The sequence below is a fragment of the Gallus gallus genome, chromosome 3 (assembly GCF_016699485.2).
Source record: "Gallus gallus isolate bGalGal1 chromosome 3, bGalGal1.mat.broiler.GRCg7b, whole genome shotgun sequence".
Taxonomy (NCBI): Eukaryota; Metazoa; Chordata; class Aves; order Galliformes; family Phasianidae; genus Gallus; species Gallus gallus.
Genome location: NC_052534.1, coordinates 31781284 through 31801119, shown reverse-complemented (window position 1 = coordinate 31801119; position 19836 = coordinate 31781284). Strand labels below are relative to the sequence as shown.

At 35.7% G+C, this 19836-nt stretch overlaps 1 protein-coding gene across 6 annotated transcripts in view; it reads right to left on the bottom strand.

Moving 5' to 3' along the window:
* The window catches only part of STRN (striatin), a 65220-nt gene that overhangs the window by 16834 nt on the left and 28550 nt on the right, over positions 1-19836 (bottom strand). The window contains exons 6-12 of one of the 6 annotated variants that reach the window (XM_004935418.5): positions 13923-14058; positions 12307-12442; positions 9823-9933; positions 7487-7573; positions 6788-6931; positions 4968-5104; positions 226-401 (exon numbers count right to left, since the gene is read on the bottom strand). In XM_004935418.5, the coding sequence (XP_004935475.2) occupies positions 226-401; positions 4968-5104; positions 6788-6931; positions 7487-7573; positions 9823-9933; positions 12307-12442; positions 13923-14058 (927 nt within the window). The remainder of the gene's footprint in view (positions 1-225; positions 402-4967; positions 5105-6787; positions 6932-7486; positions 7574-9822; positions 9934-12306; positions 12443-13922; positions 14059-19836) is intronic. The other 5 variants (XM_004935419.5, XM_419519.8, XM_040698554.2 and 2 more) reach the window with 5 other exon arrangements.

Sequence of the window (19836 nt, the reverse complement as noted above, 5' to 3'; positions counted from 1 at the left end):
TCAAAAAAGGGAACAGTTCTTCATTTTCAAAAATAAAATGAATTCATGAACATGCATGGATTTCTTCTGGTACACTCTAAAAGTCTCCATAATTCTCTAAGAGTTTGTTTCTGTACTTAAGGGACAATTTCCATTAACTCCCAAGGACCACCAGATGAAGCCTTATCTATAATTTTATTTAGATAAATACAATGCTTTAAGGAAGTAAAGAAAAAAAAATCTTACTTTTTTGCTGGGGCTGTTTTTTGTAAATTCCACATTTTTAATGTATGGTCCTCTGAAGCTGTTATTAGCACTGGTTCAACCGGATGAAAAGCTAAACCTCTTATTCCATCAAAGTGGCTTCTTAATGTGAATTTGGGGTTCCAAGTCTTTCTCAGTGCATCTGTATTGTTTCCTATCTAAAAATAATAATAAAAAGGGCACATTTGTAATTAATCTGGAAGATACAAGGAAAGGATATCAGAACTTCAGTTTGCTATTTTCAGAAGATGTCAAATTACCTCACCTATTTTTCATAATAACCTGCTCTCGAGTAACACTCCACTTAAAGCTTATCAGACTACTCAAAACGAGTATGAAGACAGAGATACTCCACAAAGACAACAAGTCTATCTCTGTAGCAATGCATTCTGTGCACATCTGAAATACTCCACATGTTTATTAGGTCGCACAATTTAAAAGCTGTAAAGCACTTTTCTGACTAATACTGCTATAAACTTTGGTATTCGAAAGTTGACGTACCTATTGGCTCATTCATTAACACAGGGCTTGAATCAAGCTTAAGGCAATACAAGTGCTGTGATAATACACGACAAGATGATCTTGCCAGAAAACAATAAAAAAAAAGCAAAAATGTCTGGGCTATATACTAAGAATATAACTGGCAAGCACTAAGATATCATATACACAGAGATAACTACTTGGCAATGAATGCATTTTACACAAATCCAAAAAGAAAGCCCTAAAAAATAAACAGTTACTTCAACATTGTTCCTCCGAACAGACGTTGTAAAATGCCAAATGGACTTCTATGACTTTGTCAACCAAGACTGCCACAGTTAAATCTGCCCTGCCATAACCTGCACTGCAAACAATGCATTAATCAAGCATTGACATAAACAATCATTCTTAAGATAAAAATAATTTCACTATATTGAAAGCTATGGATTATCCCAAATAACTAAGTTTCATCAACTTCAATAAAGAAATAACTATCGTGAGACACTTTGAGAATCTGTTTTATTCTAGAATGCGAACAAAAAATAGGTTTAAGAACAAGAGCTGTTTTGTTTTTCTTTTTAATGTTATTTTTGGATTTATTAACTATGCTTCCCTGAGGAAGTTCTACAGATTTTAAACAAGAAAGGAGGCATAGCAAAAAGCGGGTTCAGTCTCATTGTATTTCTTAGTAATCGTGTACTGTCTGCCCAGTGAGACTGCTCAGTTTCTCTGCCAGTCTACTGAGCTCAGCTGGCTCAGTGAGGGAACAGAGAAATGCTGGAGCTGGTGCAAGGACAGGGCAGGACTGCAAAATTAACAGTGCTGTCAGATTTCCTGGAGATAGGCCAAGAAAGTCTCAGCAAAAAGGGTACAACACATAGAGAGTACCCACAGATAACTGGAGTAGAATTCGTCTGCCTGAAAACAAGCATCTAGCGCCTACTGAGGTGATGGAAGGAACTGAACCTGGCCTCCAGGTGCCATACCAGATGCACAGGTCCTGTGTCACATCTGTCAAATGCACAGACACTCCAGACCGCCTAACAAGACACACCACTACTGACAATAGTATTCAGTTTGTTTCTCATTCAAAGATGTTCTTCTGAAAGAGTTCAATATGGTATGAACTCCAGTTGTTGGAGTGGGCCCACAGGAGGGCCATGAAGATGATCGGAGGGCTGGAGCACCTCCCCCTACAAGGACAGGCTGAGAGATATGGGGCTCATCAGCCTGGAGAAGAGAAGGCTCCAGAGGGACCATATAGCAGCCATCCAATACAGGAAGGGGCCTACAGGAAAGCTGAGGGGGATTTTTTATAAGGTCATGTAGCAACAGGACAAGGGAAAATGGTTTTTAACTGGAAGAGGGCAGATTTAGACTAGATATTAGGAAGAATTCTTTACTCTGAGAGTGGTGAGACACTGGAACAGGCTGCCCAGAGAGGCTGTGGATGCCCCCTCCCTGGAAGTATTCAAGACCAGGCTGGATGGGACTTTGAGCAATCTGGTCTAGTGGGAGGTGTTCCTGCTTGTAGCAAGGAGGTTGGAACTAGATGATCTTAAACTGAAAGGTCCCTTCCAACCCAAACCATTCTGTGACTCTATAAATTGTGAAGTAGACTGGAGGCAGTTCCACTCAGGAGATCAGCAGCAGAGGTGGAGACTGATCCTAGTCCTGATGTGCTGCCTGTTCAGCCACCCCATCATCACTCCCTCTTCATTCACAAGACTTCCAAGAGCTCCAAGAAACTCAGTTACTAACAGGGCAGCTGGCCTCCTTTTCTCTCTTCCCACTAAAATACAACAGTGAAGTAGTCTGAGGTTTAAAAAGCACAGTTGGTGGAGAGGAGAGAGGAGGAGTCCACTCCAGAATTAGCAGCTGACTTGTTTTTGCTTTTAATTGTTATGTGTGTCTAACTATACAAGGCATACAACTTGAAAATTCCAGAAATAGCTGCGGTACGCAGATAGGATTACAAATGTGTCTGATGCAGAAAGTTGATGGCAAACAAGCAAGAACCTACCGCAAAGCCTAAAACCTCCAATTTACTACACAATGTGTTATCAGTATATTAAGTGTAGTAATTCTGTAGTTTAGATGCTTTTACAATACAGAACTCATTCTGTTATGAAGTTATGCAAACAAGATACATTTTGTCTTCTAAGTAATAAATTAAAATAATCTACACTACTAATTGCAAGCCATTCTTTAATTTACAGCCAGTCAAGGCAATGCTTGAAAAACCTAAACAATAAAATGAACTAGGGTAATACTGCTATGTTTTGGAAGAAAATAACCCAGTAAACACAACACTGAGAAAACAGAGTCTGAAAAGAGGAAACTTTTGCATATTGCAAATGTAAAATATTGCACTTTTAAACTTCACTGTCTGTACAATACAGAACTGACACTATAAAACCTACTAAATTTCTACTAATCCTACTAAATCCTACCTGATTCCCAACTGGCAGCTGACAGAAGGTGTGAAGTGGTCCAAAATAAAAGCAGATTATATAATTTGTAAGCTATACTTCCAAGGAAAATCAAAAGGGAAAACTAATCATTCATTTTGCTTCAATAAAGATACAACAACAAGAGCAAAGAGCTTTGCAAACAATTTTTTTTTTTCAACTGTCAATGCTGGAAAAGATAAGGGGTGAGATAAGCATGACTATGAATTTCTGATATCTGGATTTCATGTAGGATTTAACAAGTGAATAAATAGAAATAAATACTCCCAGTCATGCATGATAGGATGTAATAGATAAAAGAAATGCTGGATTCCACAAACAAAAGCTCTTAGCTTAAGATGTGGAAACAAGTTATATGGACACTTGATCAGTGAAGTCAGCACAGCAAGCATTAAGCTTCTGTACATGTCACATCTTCTGAATGTACAAAATCAGAATCTAATTAAGTTTAATTGGGAAAAAATGAAATTTGTACATCAATTTAGTATCTTTTTGGAGACAAAGTTAGGAAAGGTTAACAAAAAAAATTGAGTCCAGATTAGGAGATGATGTGAAACACTGAATCATAGCAGAGATGTTTTATTTCATTGCAGCCCTGATGATTCCTGAAGAGTCAAGTGCTCAGAAACTTGCATGTCTCTACAGTGTCATAGCAATAATGTTTGTAAACTTAATAATATTAATTATGTAATGTATTGCTCTACAAGTACATTTAAAAGTAGAGCTTCAAAGTAAGGGATTGCAGATTATTTCTTAGGTCTCAGACTTGTTTGCGATAGTAAAATCCCAGATAGTGACTACTGGAGTCAAGATTTACTGTTGGGTATGCTTCCTCCCAAATATTCAGTATTCAGAAGTTATATCCATAATCCACCAACCTTGAGAGACAAAACTGTATATAAGTGCAATTTTAAAATAATTTTCTTATAAAAGAGAAAGAAAAGGAAGCCATATGGTACACATAAAGCTACAGAAGTGCTGGCCAAATTGCTGGCTGAAAGTCTCTGGTGCAGCTTGCCATTTGAAATGAGACTACTGCCCACATCAGATAAGATCAGCCAAACTCCTCCCTATCCAAGTTTTGAACATCTGCAAGGACAGAGATTCCACATTTCCTATGGGCAGCTCCTACATAATACTTTTTCCCTAATGTTCAACCCAAATTTCCCAATCCATAATTTTCTTTACTCTTTCCTTGTTTTAACACCTGGCACAACAGAGCAGCCTGGCTCTGTTGTCCTTGCAAGCATCCTTCCAATACACTACTATTAGAGGATCCTTTAGCCTTCTCTACATCAAACTAAGGAAGATCAATCCCCTTAACATCTCTTCATCAGTCATACGCCACCAAAGGCTCTCCAGTTTCTCCTCAATCTGCTTGAAGAGAAGTGGCCCAAATGTACATACAGGTATGGTTTCACCAGCTCCACATAGCAGGAACACTAATTTCATTCAATCTGCTGGACACGTTATTAGTAACTGTGCTCAATGTCAGTGGGATTACGAGTACTCCAGCTGTTTCATTATCACCACCTACAGATACTTTCAACTATTTGAATGATGCAGCAAGCATGTAAGAGAAGGGCTTGCATGGCAAGAATGAAGTCTGCTGTGTACGAGAAAAAGATATTTCAAATAAAAATTTGTGACATCCTTCAGCAGCATAATTTTAACAGGAAAAGTTCTTCTGCAGAATCTACACACACATGACTTGCATATACCTTCATCAAGTAGACACAACAAGACATTGAGTTCCCGTTAACAACCACTTACATCATAAGTCAGCGAATCTGCCTCATTGGCCACTGTGAGGCCAGCCAGCTCTCCAAGACCCAGCTCATTTTCAAGGGTTTCATCTGTTCCCATAATGAAAGATTTCCCTGAAGAAGGAGGGAATGTTAAAGCTTCCACTGCAGGAAAAACAAACAAAGAAAAAAAAACAAATACAAAACAAACCCTGAAAGACAGGCTTATGCAATGCTGATTTATAAAAGTATATTTTCTACTTTCAAAATACTAAGTAGCTGAGTGCAAAGAAGTATAAAAGGATCACTGTACTTATCAATAAATTGTATCCTCTGAACATAACACTTACAGTTGCAGTGTGCATGCTCAAGACACTAAGTGTCATTAACCACAACAGGAAAGACTATGCTATCATTCACACATACATAATGCATAAGTAACACAAAAAAGATCAGGCCTTCCCCAGTTCAAACAGACTCTGAAGAAGCAACAAAAATATAGCCAAGAAGAGTTGGTGGGAGCAACTGGACTTCCTTCATAATTCACATATAACGAAAAGCATGTCTACAGTGAGACTTGTTTATATGCACTACCACCTAGTAATGACTGAAAGCTACTTGTACTTCACTGCTACTTGCAAAATCAGTTCAACTGCCAAATATATTAGTTAGCATTGAATTCCATGTTTTACTAGCAGTACCCTATCTTACTCATTCACAGCTGCTAGAGCATGCCTATAAGCTCTCCATTCACCATATCATAAACATATCCATAGGCAGATTCACCAGAAACAGAAGGAGAAAAGGCTATGAGTGCAGTTCACATACGTGTCACTGTAAGGCTCTGCATCAAGTGACACAACTGGAAAGAAGTTGGGCCTTTAACAACTTCCATCTACAACAACTTTCCAAAACTATGTATCACAAAAGGAAGACTGAATAGATAAAAATGCCAAAAAAATCAATAGGTCTCAAATCAACAAAGGAATATGCAACTAGTAGCTTGCAACACCAAACTTGGACTAATAACAGTCAACTGTTCTCTGTTGTTTTCATCACAGCCTTAGTCTCTGAACTAAAAACCACAGTGATGAAAGAAGATGAGAAAAGAGTTTTGCTAATATGGCTCTCAGTACATGTGAGAAAAGTTGGAAAGGAAGCATACAACAAAAAATTCCTACACTTCTCCAAGTGTTGCTAAGTTACCCCTTCTTTCATAAAGAAAATCACCAAGCATGTAGGAAATAGAACTACTGAGATCTTCTGTAACTATGACACACACCAGAGCTTTTTATGCATCTTAATTATAATTTGGACAACTTACATTTTCACACTCAGTGTAAGACTGCAAAGCCAACACCACATCTTTCTCATTTTTCTAAATACATATTTACCACCTAAATAAATAGCATGATATGATCTTTTACAAGCTTACATATCCTAATATATTTACTATGCTGTGTATTGCAGCAGTTCAAATGTTGAATCAAATACACAATTTAGCAACTTACAGAGGCAATATTAATGAAGGAAATCACATGCTATGCTGCAAAGATGCATGGCTTTCCATACAAGCAAGTAACTTAAGAACCTCATATTAAAAGCCACCAAATGCCAAGTAAATTTTTCTACCATGTTGAAAAGTATTCAACCAGGGTTTTATTTTACATAGGTTGGTGTCTTTACCTTCCTAAAGGTAAAGGTGGAGGGGACAAATGCATTGTCACATTTAGACAGAACTCATAATACTGAATCAGTATTTGTGAATACTGTGTTGATACTCTTTAAGCAAAAGTAACTATAAACATCTACCCTTTAGAAAAGTGTAGGCAAATTTTTAATACTTACCTTCATCTGTCCTGTTTATCTCATGTTCAATGAGCCTTGAGCTACTGGGCCTAGAAGAAGGTGCAACAGATGGCTGTAATGAAGGGAGATCGTCAACATCTCTCAAGTTTGCAAGCATATCTTGCAGCTTTGACCTGTTGGGCCCTAACCAGAAAAAAAACAAACAAAAAATAGTTTATGGATAATTCATAACAGCATTACTTATTATATCAGATACAGCATAGCAGCACATGCAACAAAGGATCCTACCTTGCATTAAAATGTTATCACACACACAAAAATGAGCACCTATTTGCAGTAATAATGAATTATCCAGCGTGAAATGAATTTATTGAAAAGAAAGTGATAAAAGCAACCAAGAATTGTGAATGCACAACTTTCCCCACATTTATACACTCATACTGCCAATTGCATGGAATGATGAAGAATTCCTCCAACTGAATCACAGCAACAGCGATTATATTATTTACTTTTCCAATAGCATTTGTGAATATTTCAATATTTGTGCATCAGGTTCTTTGTGCAGCATATTCTTATCGTAAGATGATTATTTTCAATGTATTTGTGCAGTAGTGTAGGACTGTGGAACTATATCATCTAAAGGAGTATAACTACATTAAAAAATAAATACAACCGGATTCACTGGCCTACTTCCTGAAGCTACATATGGTGAAGACCCATGCCCTTCTTGACACTTACCTGTGCTTTGCTCCATCATTTTCCCACATCCCTGTTTTGACTGTTTTATATAGGATTGAGGCTGAAACATATCTTCGGTAGTTTTTCCTGTTGTAAGTTTAATTAAGAATGGGAAAATGTCTTACCCATAGTCCATTATGTTTTTTTCCTAGACTAGTAATAATACAGCTATTTTCAAGCAGCTTTAACACAGAAGTGCACTTTAATATATGTATGCTCTCATTACTTCACAGGAGTGTTTACTACAGCCTTGCAAAATCATAAGTTTACTAATGTAATTGCAAACTCCACTTTGTCCACCCTAACCATAATGATAGTTAATTGACTAAATTGTGTTTAACTCATTAGTCCCAAAAATATTATTTGATTGAGGTAACAGTAAGTAGGATTTTGCAAGATTGCTTTACTACAGCATTTGATTTATGAAGACAACAATATTATACTTGGTAACAGTTCATCATCTAAGCATGATTTGTGATGAAGCTAAAGTTATAGTAACAAGTTTTTTTTTGTTTTGCTTTGTTTTATAATTTAATGTCAAGATATCTAGTCCCTTCTTCTTCCCCACGCTTCCTTCCTCACATTCTTCTTCACCACATGCAATGTAACAAATAGCTGAAAATGACTGAGACTTCCCAATTTTTCTGCACTGATGCCTGTCCACCTATAGTTTGCCCACGGAAAGATGCTTAATTTCTGTTCTGTAACAAACCATTGGTTTCCCAAGATCAAAGCAGTTAAATCAATCCAAAAGATATGTACTGAGTAGTTTTCTTTATGAAGGAACACTGGATGATCAAGCACTGCCATACATCAGAAATTTTTCTTGTATACATATAGAACAATTTCCAGTAATATCTATGTCTGTATATAGTCAAATTTCGGTTTTGTTACCAAAAAGAAATAGTATTCAATAGTTTTTCAAGAATATAACTTCAATCGTTTGATTAAATCATTTATGCTAGCTTAACCCTACAGCTATTCACCCTGACATAATATAACACATCTGTATATTTTAAAAACAACAGACAAGTTTTTTTTTTTTAAAGAAATGATTTTACTGAAGTCAAATATTGGTGCACTCTCTCTATCTTAACCATAAAGAAATTTGAAAACGATTTTATGAATCACAAGCACTCTGGCTGTCCAACTCAACTTCTTACTAGACTTGCATATTCCAGTAACTCAAATGATTCCAAAGATGACAAAAATATCTGAGAAATTTGAAGTATGGTAATGATTAATTTTAAAAAGTTTATTCTGTGTATTTGATTAAGATTGATCTATTTCAGCAACATAACCAACTGCAAAGCAATAAGTAGCTCATCACATCAATACAAAATCTAATACCAGTCATCCCCTAACACTGATATGAGGGTCTGACAGCTTTTGTGTCGTCATGCATATCTTTTTGGAAGTGAAAGTATGACTGGGATTAATAAGCATCTTCCCACAAAGAGAGAAGCATCTCTCACTTCTTAATGGACTACATGCAGTATTACTAACTCACATCATTTGCACATGAATTCTCAGTACGGCGAGATGCTTGAAATAAAGCTATGAATACAGTGTTTGATTTTAAACACTTCATCTGAGTCCAAAATGTTTCAATTCTTATTTAAGAAAAATGTTGTTTTACAAAATGGATTTGCGTTTCAAGAAAGGGAACAAAATATTCATAATACAGGGCTAGAAACTGTATTTCAGATACTGATCACATTTTTTTTGTTTGGATAAAAGTATCCAATGCTTTTAAAGATTAGTCCAACAAAAGGAAGTCAATAAATCCCATTATTTACAAATAAACGGATGGTTAGAGTTGCTTCCTATTTCGAGCCCTGCAGAACAAATTACGATGACAGCATGACTTTCATGTTGTGAATGTTAAGTATAAACAGGGGTAGAAATTAACCTGTTTTTTTCCTCTGTCATCTAACACGATACTCAAGACAGCTTCTGTATGGCTGTTCAATTTGCATAGCAGACTTTAACTCTTCCTGTGAAACTGGAATGTTTTCAGCTAAGACAGGGTTATGAAATTTTCTATATTAAAGTGCGAAGTACCAAACCAATGCATCTTATAATTTACATTTCTGCAAGAATTTTTAATTAATCCAACACCTGTTTGGAAGAAACTGTATCTGATCCAACTACTTATCAGGTAACTTGATTGACTATCATTAATTTCAACCCCTGGGAACTGGTGAACAGGAAAGCAGTCAGGAGCAGCAAAGTAACAGAGTAAGTAATTTTAGGAAAACATTGAGAGAGAGATAGAATTAAGGGTGTGAAAGATGTGGGATTTATGATTTTAAAGTGCAATGTTTTCCACTTACTCTTCACCCCCTTTTTTCCCTTGCGCTCCTTTTTGTATTGTTCCTTGAGTTTGGTTATTACTCCCTGGTCGACATTCCAGGCTTCAGGCATGAGACACTGGTCTTCCTTTTCTAAACAAAGTGAAACAAATGAAACATCCTTTTTCAGTCATGTCACCAAGTGATTTCCAACTGAAGGAGGTAACAGCTGCTGTATTTGTCTTATTTCTAACGGACAGAAACAGTACCAAGCTCGTGAAAGCTATGAAACTGCTACTCCCATTCCGCTTTTATTTGCTCAGTGTTCTTTACAAGAAATTGAGATAAAATTTCACATGCCTGATTTCTATTACCATATACATAGCTGTTCATAAAATGTAAGCAACGTGTACTTTACAATACATCAGGACATAGTTTTCAGCTTTTTCTTTCCTCCAAGGAAAGAACTGTTATGCCTAGAAGGAAGACTTCTGCTCAAGCTATGTTCATCGTAACTTTACAACTCAGATTTTGTGTCACTGTGTTTCAAATTTTCATTTCATTGTCTCTGTGATATGTTGTTATTTACACAAAGCAGCAGCCCATCTAAATCTTTGTGGAACATAGTATACACGTCACCAAGCATTGAATAAAATCCTGAAGAAGCACTGAAGAGCCTATCAAATTTCACAAAAAGGAGATGGCCTCAATTATTAGTCTTAGAAAATGCTACAGAAACATTTCAATATACCTAATGATGATTAAAATCCCACTTAAAAGGAAACACAAAAAAAAACAACCTCTTTCAAATTGCTTTTTTTCAGGAAACTATTAAAAAAAATTATTTTCTACAGACTGTCCCCGGATACTTCATACATGTCCCACAGGTTCTGTCCAACTTTACAAGCACATCTTGAACTACTGTGCAAGTGCTATAACGTGCTTAGTTTAAAAATCAGCTGACTGCTCCTGAGAAGCTTTATAGTTAAATGCATTTTACAGATTATTGTAACTGACTGGCAATGCTTAGGATCAAAAATGAAGCAAGGACTTCCTATGTTGCTTCTATACACAGTATTGCTCGATAGACAATATTGGTGCTTTATGCTACATTTAACAGTTTCTTTTATGTGAAATTAACATAAGCGATTCATAAAGCCAGTTCCTTGAAGAAGCTTATTCTTACACGTCATTATTATGAAAGAGACAGACTGAAATAAAAACAAGTGAAAAACCTGAAGTTACCTGAAACTGTAACTCAAAGAAAATCCCCTAACACTTCTAGAAATTGAACTATTTCTGATAACAAATTATTTTTAATGTTAGACATTTGCTCATTTTTTTACTCAGCTGTCATCAATGAAAGTAAAAATAAACTCAAGGTGTGAATCTGAGAACAAAAAAACTCGTGCTGGCATACTAGCTTTTCAGTGACACAAGCAGTAGGTACACTTCTCAAGCGTAAGTGGATAGACAGACTTTCAATATTGGAGAGAAGAAATAACTGAACAACTTAATAAAACAATTTCTGATAAAAAAGAGCAACATTCCTAAATTTGTTTGGTGATCAGAATGCTGACTTCTGTATCTAAAAGTACTGAGATGTACTCTCTCAGCAAAGAGGCTACCTACTACTGAACAGTAATTTGGAGTCCAACTACAAGCTAATAACTTCACTGAAATACAGTATCTCAGAATTGTTAGCTCATGTGAGAGCCACTGCTGCCATGGTCGGTTTCTGTCAATGTTTCAGAGCCATTATAAAGATTAATTATCTCCCATTCATCTTCCATAGCTCCAATCTGTCCCCATTAATGTGCAAAACTTTACTGAGAAGCTTAAGGAGGAAACAATCACTCATAAGAACAGTCAGTCAGTTCTCTTTCTTCTTCTCTTCCTTGTGCAGTGGGTTTATGTGTAATAATTATTGCAAGATAAAGTGGCTCCTGCCATTTTTGGTTGCAGGACATGAACTTCAAGGACACAGAGAACAGTTTGTCAAATTTCACTTGATGACTGGGGGGCTTGAACATACAGTTTTTTAATAACTTGTAACAGAAAATTTGAGAAACAGAATGAATCATTTTTTCCAAATTGCTAATACATAGTAAGATTTCAACTAGTTCAGTTCTTTGAAATGCATTAATTTTCATGTCAAAGTTGGAGAAAGCAAAGAATGTTTGGAATTGTAAAATACATCTGTATCAGAGTCCTTCATTAGAAAGGGGCACTGAAAAAATCACACTGAAATTCCACTCACAGAACTGAAGTTCTATCTGCTCTGTTACTAAAAAAAGAACAAAGACACAATGACTGGAAGCAAAAACTTCCAAGAACCCTCACATAAAAGCAGTATAGACAAAAATGAGAATATCATGTAACAAGAATCTCAGTCTCGCAATGAAGGGATTTACTATATGAACATTCAAAAGGTGCTCCCATTATGACAGAGACCACAATCAACCAATCACAATATACTCTTACTGCATTTTCTTTCTCCTGATACGTTCCATTACATTTCCTTACCCCAGTCTGTTCCATCTCCCGAACTTCTCGATTCCCCATCACCTTCATCTGAGGTAACCAAAAAGTCAAATTCTTTCAAAGCTTCTTCTGTATCTCTGTCTTCACTACTGTCAGACAGCACTCTTTTCCTTACAATCTGCAATATGAGGAAGAAAAGAAAAAAATGAATTAAATGACATGACGTTTATATCTATCAGTACTGTCTTCTATACAAAATTCTAAGAGGAAATTTAAGAAGCAGCAAGAAAGTACTCATTAATAAATAAATCTAAAATTAACATAAAGGTTTCCTTCAAATTTCAAAGTAAAAATTAAAATCACCTCTACAATTACTTCTTGTAACCATCAATATTCAATCACTTGGTAATGAATCTACAATGACGTATATCATTATCAGTCTTTTTAATACCACAAAAGTACAAACTTTCTTTAGACAGAGATAAAAAAAAAAATAAAGAAAAACAACCTAATACACAAATTACAAAAAACCCCAGCACAATGCCATAGGAAGAACTTCAGCAAAGCCAAATTGGCTCTACTATTCCGAAAATAACCTAACTCACCTCTGAAATCACTCTACTTACAGACCAAAAGATTAGCCTAGAAAAATATCCAAGGAAAGTGCTAATTTTCTTAGGTTTGGCAAAAATCATTTCATCCTAATATGTTCTCAGACATTACAGTTATTTATACACAGTACTTTCATGTTTAAGCTGCATTTTCCTGATCTAATTTTAAAGCAAATTTGGTAATGGGGAAAAAAAAAACATTTTAACAAAAGACCTCACAGTATGCTTCTTGTAATAAATTTCCTTTTCCCTCAATATTCAAAATGAAGTAGCTGCCTTAAAGTTATTTGATTAACTGGCAAATTAACAAATTTGAAATAAGTAGTGAAAAAAATGATTTCCGTAGAAAAAGAAAAATTACATTATTCATGGTACTTTGACTTGGAACCTTGCTATAAGTCAATGTGAAAATACTTCAGTACCTAGGACAACATCCCAAGGTTCATGAGGATGAATGGCTGTTTTTTCTAAATACAGTGAACCAATTTCAAAGCCTAGAACAATACTAAACATTAAGCTTAACACTCCTGGCAGGTTTAGTGAACATACTATGTTATACATTGTATTACAGAGGTGTCTCAGACACTAGTTTATTAACCACATTTTAAAAATGTTCCAGTTACACTTCTTCTTTCTTGAACAACTCACTTAAATCAAAGATGGTATTTCAGTTCTGTACCCTACGAGCAGAAAATTCTACAAGTCACTTTAAATATAAGGTGCACTGAAAAAAAGTTAAAAAAAATAATAATAATAGAAAAAAAATATCTGGTACTTTAAAAACTGCATCGAACATATATCAAAAGTACTAGTTGGTATGAAATAGCAGTTCAAAATATGTCACTGCAAACTTCCAGCAAGACAGATAGCGAAGCTTAGCTTGTATGCGTGAACTCCTCCTGTGCACACATGCTTGGACAGACCATCATAAAGATGCATTAATGATTTGCACGTGTACATACACAGTCATATACTTTGCATATAGGCATCTCATTAATCTCACTTTTTCTGTTCTTCGTAACTTTTTCAATTATTTTTTCCACTCACTGTTGCGGTATCAATGATTGTTTTCTCTCTTCCTTCAATATCTTCCTCATCTTCTTCATCACTAAAGTCTGCAGCTGCATTTTCAAGGAACTTGAAGGTCTCTAGCAGAGAGGCAGAGTCAGTCAATTCTGGCTTCCTAAACAACAACAACAACCACTATGAGTCAAAAGAAACCATTGCAACATCACTTTTGTATTTACCAGTCTTTTCTATTTTATGGTGTCTAACAACACATGAAATTAAAATAAGTCTACACATAAAAATCAACTACTTACAGATAAAAGGGTTTGTTGGTTAAAAACCTAAATGTTATCCATAAATTCATCTTATTACAACCAACTATTACTCTTTATCCAGCTGCAATTACCAGGATGGGTACTTTACAGTTTTTTGTTGTTGTTGCTTCCATTTTTAATTTTAGAAGCATTTTTAAGCACTCTCCAGATGTTACATACTCCTAGCTTTATGAGTACTGATATACCAACACAGAAAGCTGTAGGAACCAGAGTATGAGTTACAGCTACACTAAGCTGGCCTGTGTACCCCAGGGTACAGGAAAACTTTGCTGCTGCTAACTGATGTTCTCCATTGTGTGGGGAAAAAAACTCTAGATCTATCATCCATTAACTTTTGTGATATGCTAAATTTGCCATTATAAAGTGATACAATGATAAAACATCCTTGATGACTAAGTGAGTCTTACGTAGATGTTAACACTAAACAAACAAGGAAAGAATGAAAACTGGGTAACACTATGACTGCCAACACTGGCACAAACTCGAGTTGTGTCTCCAGAACAGGAACTAAAAGAGTTGTCACATTAACAGCTGAAGAGGGAGAATTCAAAAAACAGAACTGTAACCACTAAATAAAACTCTAATGAATGTAAAATTAAAGCAATCCCAAAATTAAGAGGTATAATGTTTTCTATGCAGAAGATGAACTTCTCTATCAGAGATAAAGTGGTAAAAAAAAATACATTCAGTGTGAACTGTAGTAAAACCCTTCGAAGGATTACTATGACTTTAAAACTACAAAGGAGACAAACTTTACTGTTGTTTTCTTACCTTTAACCAGCAGTTGGTGTTGCACAGTTCATCACTACATGTACGTCATCTTGATTTTCACAACCACTGAAACCATAGAAGTCTCTCCCTCTCATTTAAGAATTATAGTTCTAAATTGTCTTGTACAGTCATCCCTTCTGACAGCAAATGCCTTACTAAAGCTGTATTTTGCTTCTGCTATGACCCATTTGAAAAGGTTCAATCAACTGACAACGCTATACAGTAAGGCCTTGTAAACTCCCTGTAGTGTAAACACCTGATTATCTGTCCATCAGCCTTTTATTCCAGAGTTTCTTCATAACACTTTGCCAAGGCTTATTACAGGAAACATTCAAGGTCAAAAGCTCCGATGTGTAATATAGCGTGATAAACAAAACAATTCCTCCTTTATGCTGTCTCCACTCAATTATTTCTAGGCATACATGATAATCATTAGCAGAAGTGGCTTCTGTATAGCTCCAGTATGCCTGCATCTTCATAAGATAATTTGTCATCTTACTCTTTTACCCATCTGCATTGACTGAAAATACCTGTAACAATTTCACTTGCCACTATAAATTCCACATACACAGCAGTATAATATACAGTGAGGTACTACTGTGCATTTTCATGGTCACTGGTTTTATCGAGTTTATTAATTCTTCTTTCCCTTATCTTAGATGAGAACAGTCTCAAACATGCTTCCAATTTGCCTTGCTTCTTGTAGTATTTTGTCCCTGACAAACCTGAAAGCACTATGTAACACTGTTCTTTTTCCTTAAGTAATCACTGCACTGGCAGACTATAATGCTTCAATCTGTATAATCTGTAATACCTAATCTGTAGCAGTAATACAGTTCCGAAGAAATCCTATGGGATTGTTACTTTACTGTTTCCAATGCACAAATGTAATGTGCTTCCCTTTACAAATTTCTTGGTTTTTTAGGCATCTGTAAGTCCTAGTTAACTTCTAGTGGACAAAAACGTCTACTTCCAATTGTTATTACTGTTTTTTTTTCTCCTGTGTATAACCTCATGTGAAAATCTACTATGTAAAAACACAGTGATTGCTGATACATAGTAATAACTGTCAGATATACCAGAGTAATATATGAACTAACACCAATCCTAGAAGAGAAAATTTTAAATCAGAGAAATTGTTTTTATGTGTCAAATATCCTTCTACAGGTAAAAGTCTTTGTAGTAATTCATACCTAGATTAGTTTTTGTACTTCTTTAATCTTACAATAAAGGTGACAGTGACCACCAAAAGAGATTTTATCATTTCGTTAAGTAACTGGTCTGAATTCAACTATCCTATCAATTTCTACATAGCTTAGTAGACAGAATATACACTGAACTGCGTACTGCCATTTACAAATGGAATAAAAAAAAAAAGGCACTTTATGTACTGGAATACACAGCAGCTAATCATACGTTTCAAAACTTGTGCCCAGTACTAAAATGAACAAAGTCAGCAAAGTATAACAGAATATTATTTGTGCTGAAGCACAACTTCTAGTAAAGAGTTTGTATGACAACACCATAAAAAAAAAAAGTGGGAAAATATTTAAATTATGTAAAGGCTCTACAGAGAAAAGAAGCTTCAAGCTCATACACAATTTGATTGGCTATATTGTACCCCTAATACATTTTAACAGCCTAGTCAACAGTGACTCACAGTGACTCACCTATGGTATTTTTCATTTTTTAGTAGCACATAAACTTAAGGCATTATTTTAGATATTACCATCAACACAAACACTTACAAATACTCTAAAATACAATGGAGAAAATACCTAGACTTAGTTAATTTGCCCTTTGATGACAATTTGAAGCTTCCTTGTTTCATTATTCTTCATTTGCTAAGTTGGTTTCTGTTATGGAGTCACTCACAAAGCAACAGAAAAAAAGTAGAAGTGGCAAAAAATATATTTTGAGATAGAACAGCACAATAAATTACTTTAAATTCCCTTCGAGAAAAAAGAATGCAACTTAACACTTCCAGAGTTCTTGCAATCTATAATACTTGGAAAAAAAACCAAAAACATTTGATGGGTGAAAATAATAGTACAGCAGATCAAAGAGCAGGGAGCAGCAGGGAACTGTCCCATTACAGGCATTAGTGAGGCAAGACCATGGCAAGATTCAGGAAATGCTGCAAATACAGGGAAACTGAAAGAACAGAAATGCCTTAGAAAGGACAATTCCTCTTTACTGTCCTGTCCCAAATGAAAACACATACAGGGAAGAATGTCATTTTCAAAGTGGTGCTTTTTCCTTCTTCCTTAGTCTAAACGAACACTGCTGGAGAAGAACAAGCCTTCTTGAATGTTTCATCCCAGCTGGCTTACCACTTCCTAACCAGATCTAACACTCATTTAACCAACACAGCATTCTCTATCAGTCAGGCTTAACTCTGCCTGGGCATCACATCCTTCTCTCCTATGGCCATATCCAAAGAGGCAGGGAAGCCTCTGGGCAGAGAACACCCGCTACTCATGTCTGTGCACCAGTGAGTAGGACTAACTGCTCATCACAAGTCTAACAAGCACAATAAGTACTGCCAGGGTGTAGAATACAGCATCACTGATGCTGCAGGGCTCTCGACCTTAGTACTAACAGACGGACAGTATGCAGAGAATTCCTCACACCGGGAACTTCTGATTCCCAAAGATAAGACACCTTTTTTCCTGTTTAAAAAATAGGATTCTTGTTTTTATATAGGCTGGTAACTTCAGTACTTACCTTCCTTATAGTAACATGAACCTAACATCACGTGAGTATCTTTATCCTCAGAAAAAGTAGCTAGAAGTGGCCACTCTGAAAACCTTATTCTGTATTTTACATGCTGTTTAATAATACAGATGTGTCTCAACGCCTTCGTTTCTTTAAAATTAAAAATAATAATAATGTCTTCCCTTGAAATGAAAGAAAGACAACTTATGGATGCTCCATGTGTATTATTGAAAGCATGCTGGGATCTCTCTGGGCCCATGCAGCCAACTCTTTGCTTTCTGCCCTACAATCACAAGGCTCGGAACAAGCATTTTGTGTAAAATCCAGTTGGCACTGAAAGGGAAATAATAGCAGCTTAAAAAAAAAAAAAAAAACAAAACTGTAGGGTTGAACTGGCTCTAACATTTAACATTCAGGATCTTAATACAAACCCTCTGGTAGTTTTTGTTTTCTTATTAAGGGAAAAGTAGAAGCCATAACTTTCCTCTTAACAACACTGTCAATATTTCTGTCATTATTTTTTTCCTTTCCTGATAGTGACTCTGGAGAGTTTCTGTGGTCAAGTCCTTGGAGAGCGCCATAAACTTCTCCCACAAACTGCCTGGCCACAAAACCACTAATTGCCTCAGTCTTATCCCAGCAGAAAAAGGAGTTTTTCCCAGCAGAAAAAGGAGAAGACGACTTGCTGGATTAGTTCCATTTTTGTTTGATTGGCTTTTAGTCCAAAACATACACAAGTTGCCTTAAATAAAAACAGATTTTATTGACAAATTCAGAAGCAGGAAGGAATACCACAGTATAAAGTTAAATAAACACAGGCTAAGAAATGTTTCCGGGACCTGTACAGGAGAAAGCTCATCATGGCCCAGCATCTGAAAAATTGTTAAGTAAATTCTTCCTTGAGTCATTTTTGTTGGCTCAGGTTTCTCTCACTATCAAAACATGATAGCACAAAGTCATTGTTTTTATTAATTTCCCACTGAATGTCACGATTTCATGTTCTAATACAGTCTTATCAACATGGCTAATTGAGTCCTTTCAAACTGGATACAAAAAATAACGGCATGCAGATTCAAATATTTTCCTATGACAACTGTCTTTACAGAAGAGTTTAAGAAATCATGAATACTGTGCAAAAAATCTTTTGTAATACAGCATGGAAAATAACAAACTAATAACTTATAAACTTATGAACACTTATAACCATCAAAATTAAAACACGTGGAGCTCTGGGCAGACTAGAAAGTCTGTCACAACCTTTAAAACTTCTTAGGAATTCACACCACACGATGCAAGATCCAGCGCAATACATGCTACAACCAGTAAGCAACACTTACAAAATGGTTTGGATGCAAATTGGAATTGTGAAAAAATGCCACTGAAAAAGGAAAAGCCTCTTAACTTGTCATATCTGGGCAGATAACTATACTGTGTTAAATAAAAAACCTTTCTAAAAAATCAATATAATTCAGTGTTTAAAGAGTTGAAGTAATGTTAAGAGATTATCCCTCCATTCACCACCCCTCTCATGGTCTCTCTCTCCCCCTGCACAACTTCTGTCTCTTTCTCCCCATTCCTTCTGTGCCATGACTCTTACCTGACACTTTCAAAAACAATAATTTAGACTCTTAAGCCTCATGATCTGTGCTAACAAAATGAAAATCGGTACTACTTTCTTCACTCAACTCCCCAATTTATCTAATCATTTTTCTTGCTTCAATGCATTTGTTAAAAGTGGCTGGGTCTGGCCCAAACCGCATATCTCTGAAATGTCTTGAAATGTCTGTCAGGTCACTGCAAGACTGGGGCAAGCATAAATGGGAAAAAAGAGGAAAAAAAAACAACCCAAAGAATTATACTAACACAGATTTGGGATTTTTTTTTTCTCTTTTAAAAACTCAATATTTTCTTCTTGGAAATCTTTTCATGGCAGGTATTACCTTCGGCAGTTATAAGGAAAAATATTTTCCCAAATAAACCATTTTATAAGCAAGTTAACACACAACATTCATCAGCCCATGTGTAGTAGTTTCATTACATGTGTTAGTGTTAATAGGATTTAGAGATGCAAAAGTTATTAAGGCCTTCTGGTACAGAATGACATTCATTTGCTGCAGTTTCAGTTGGAA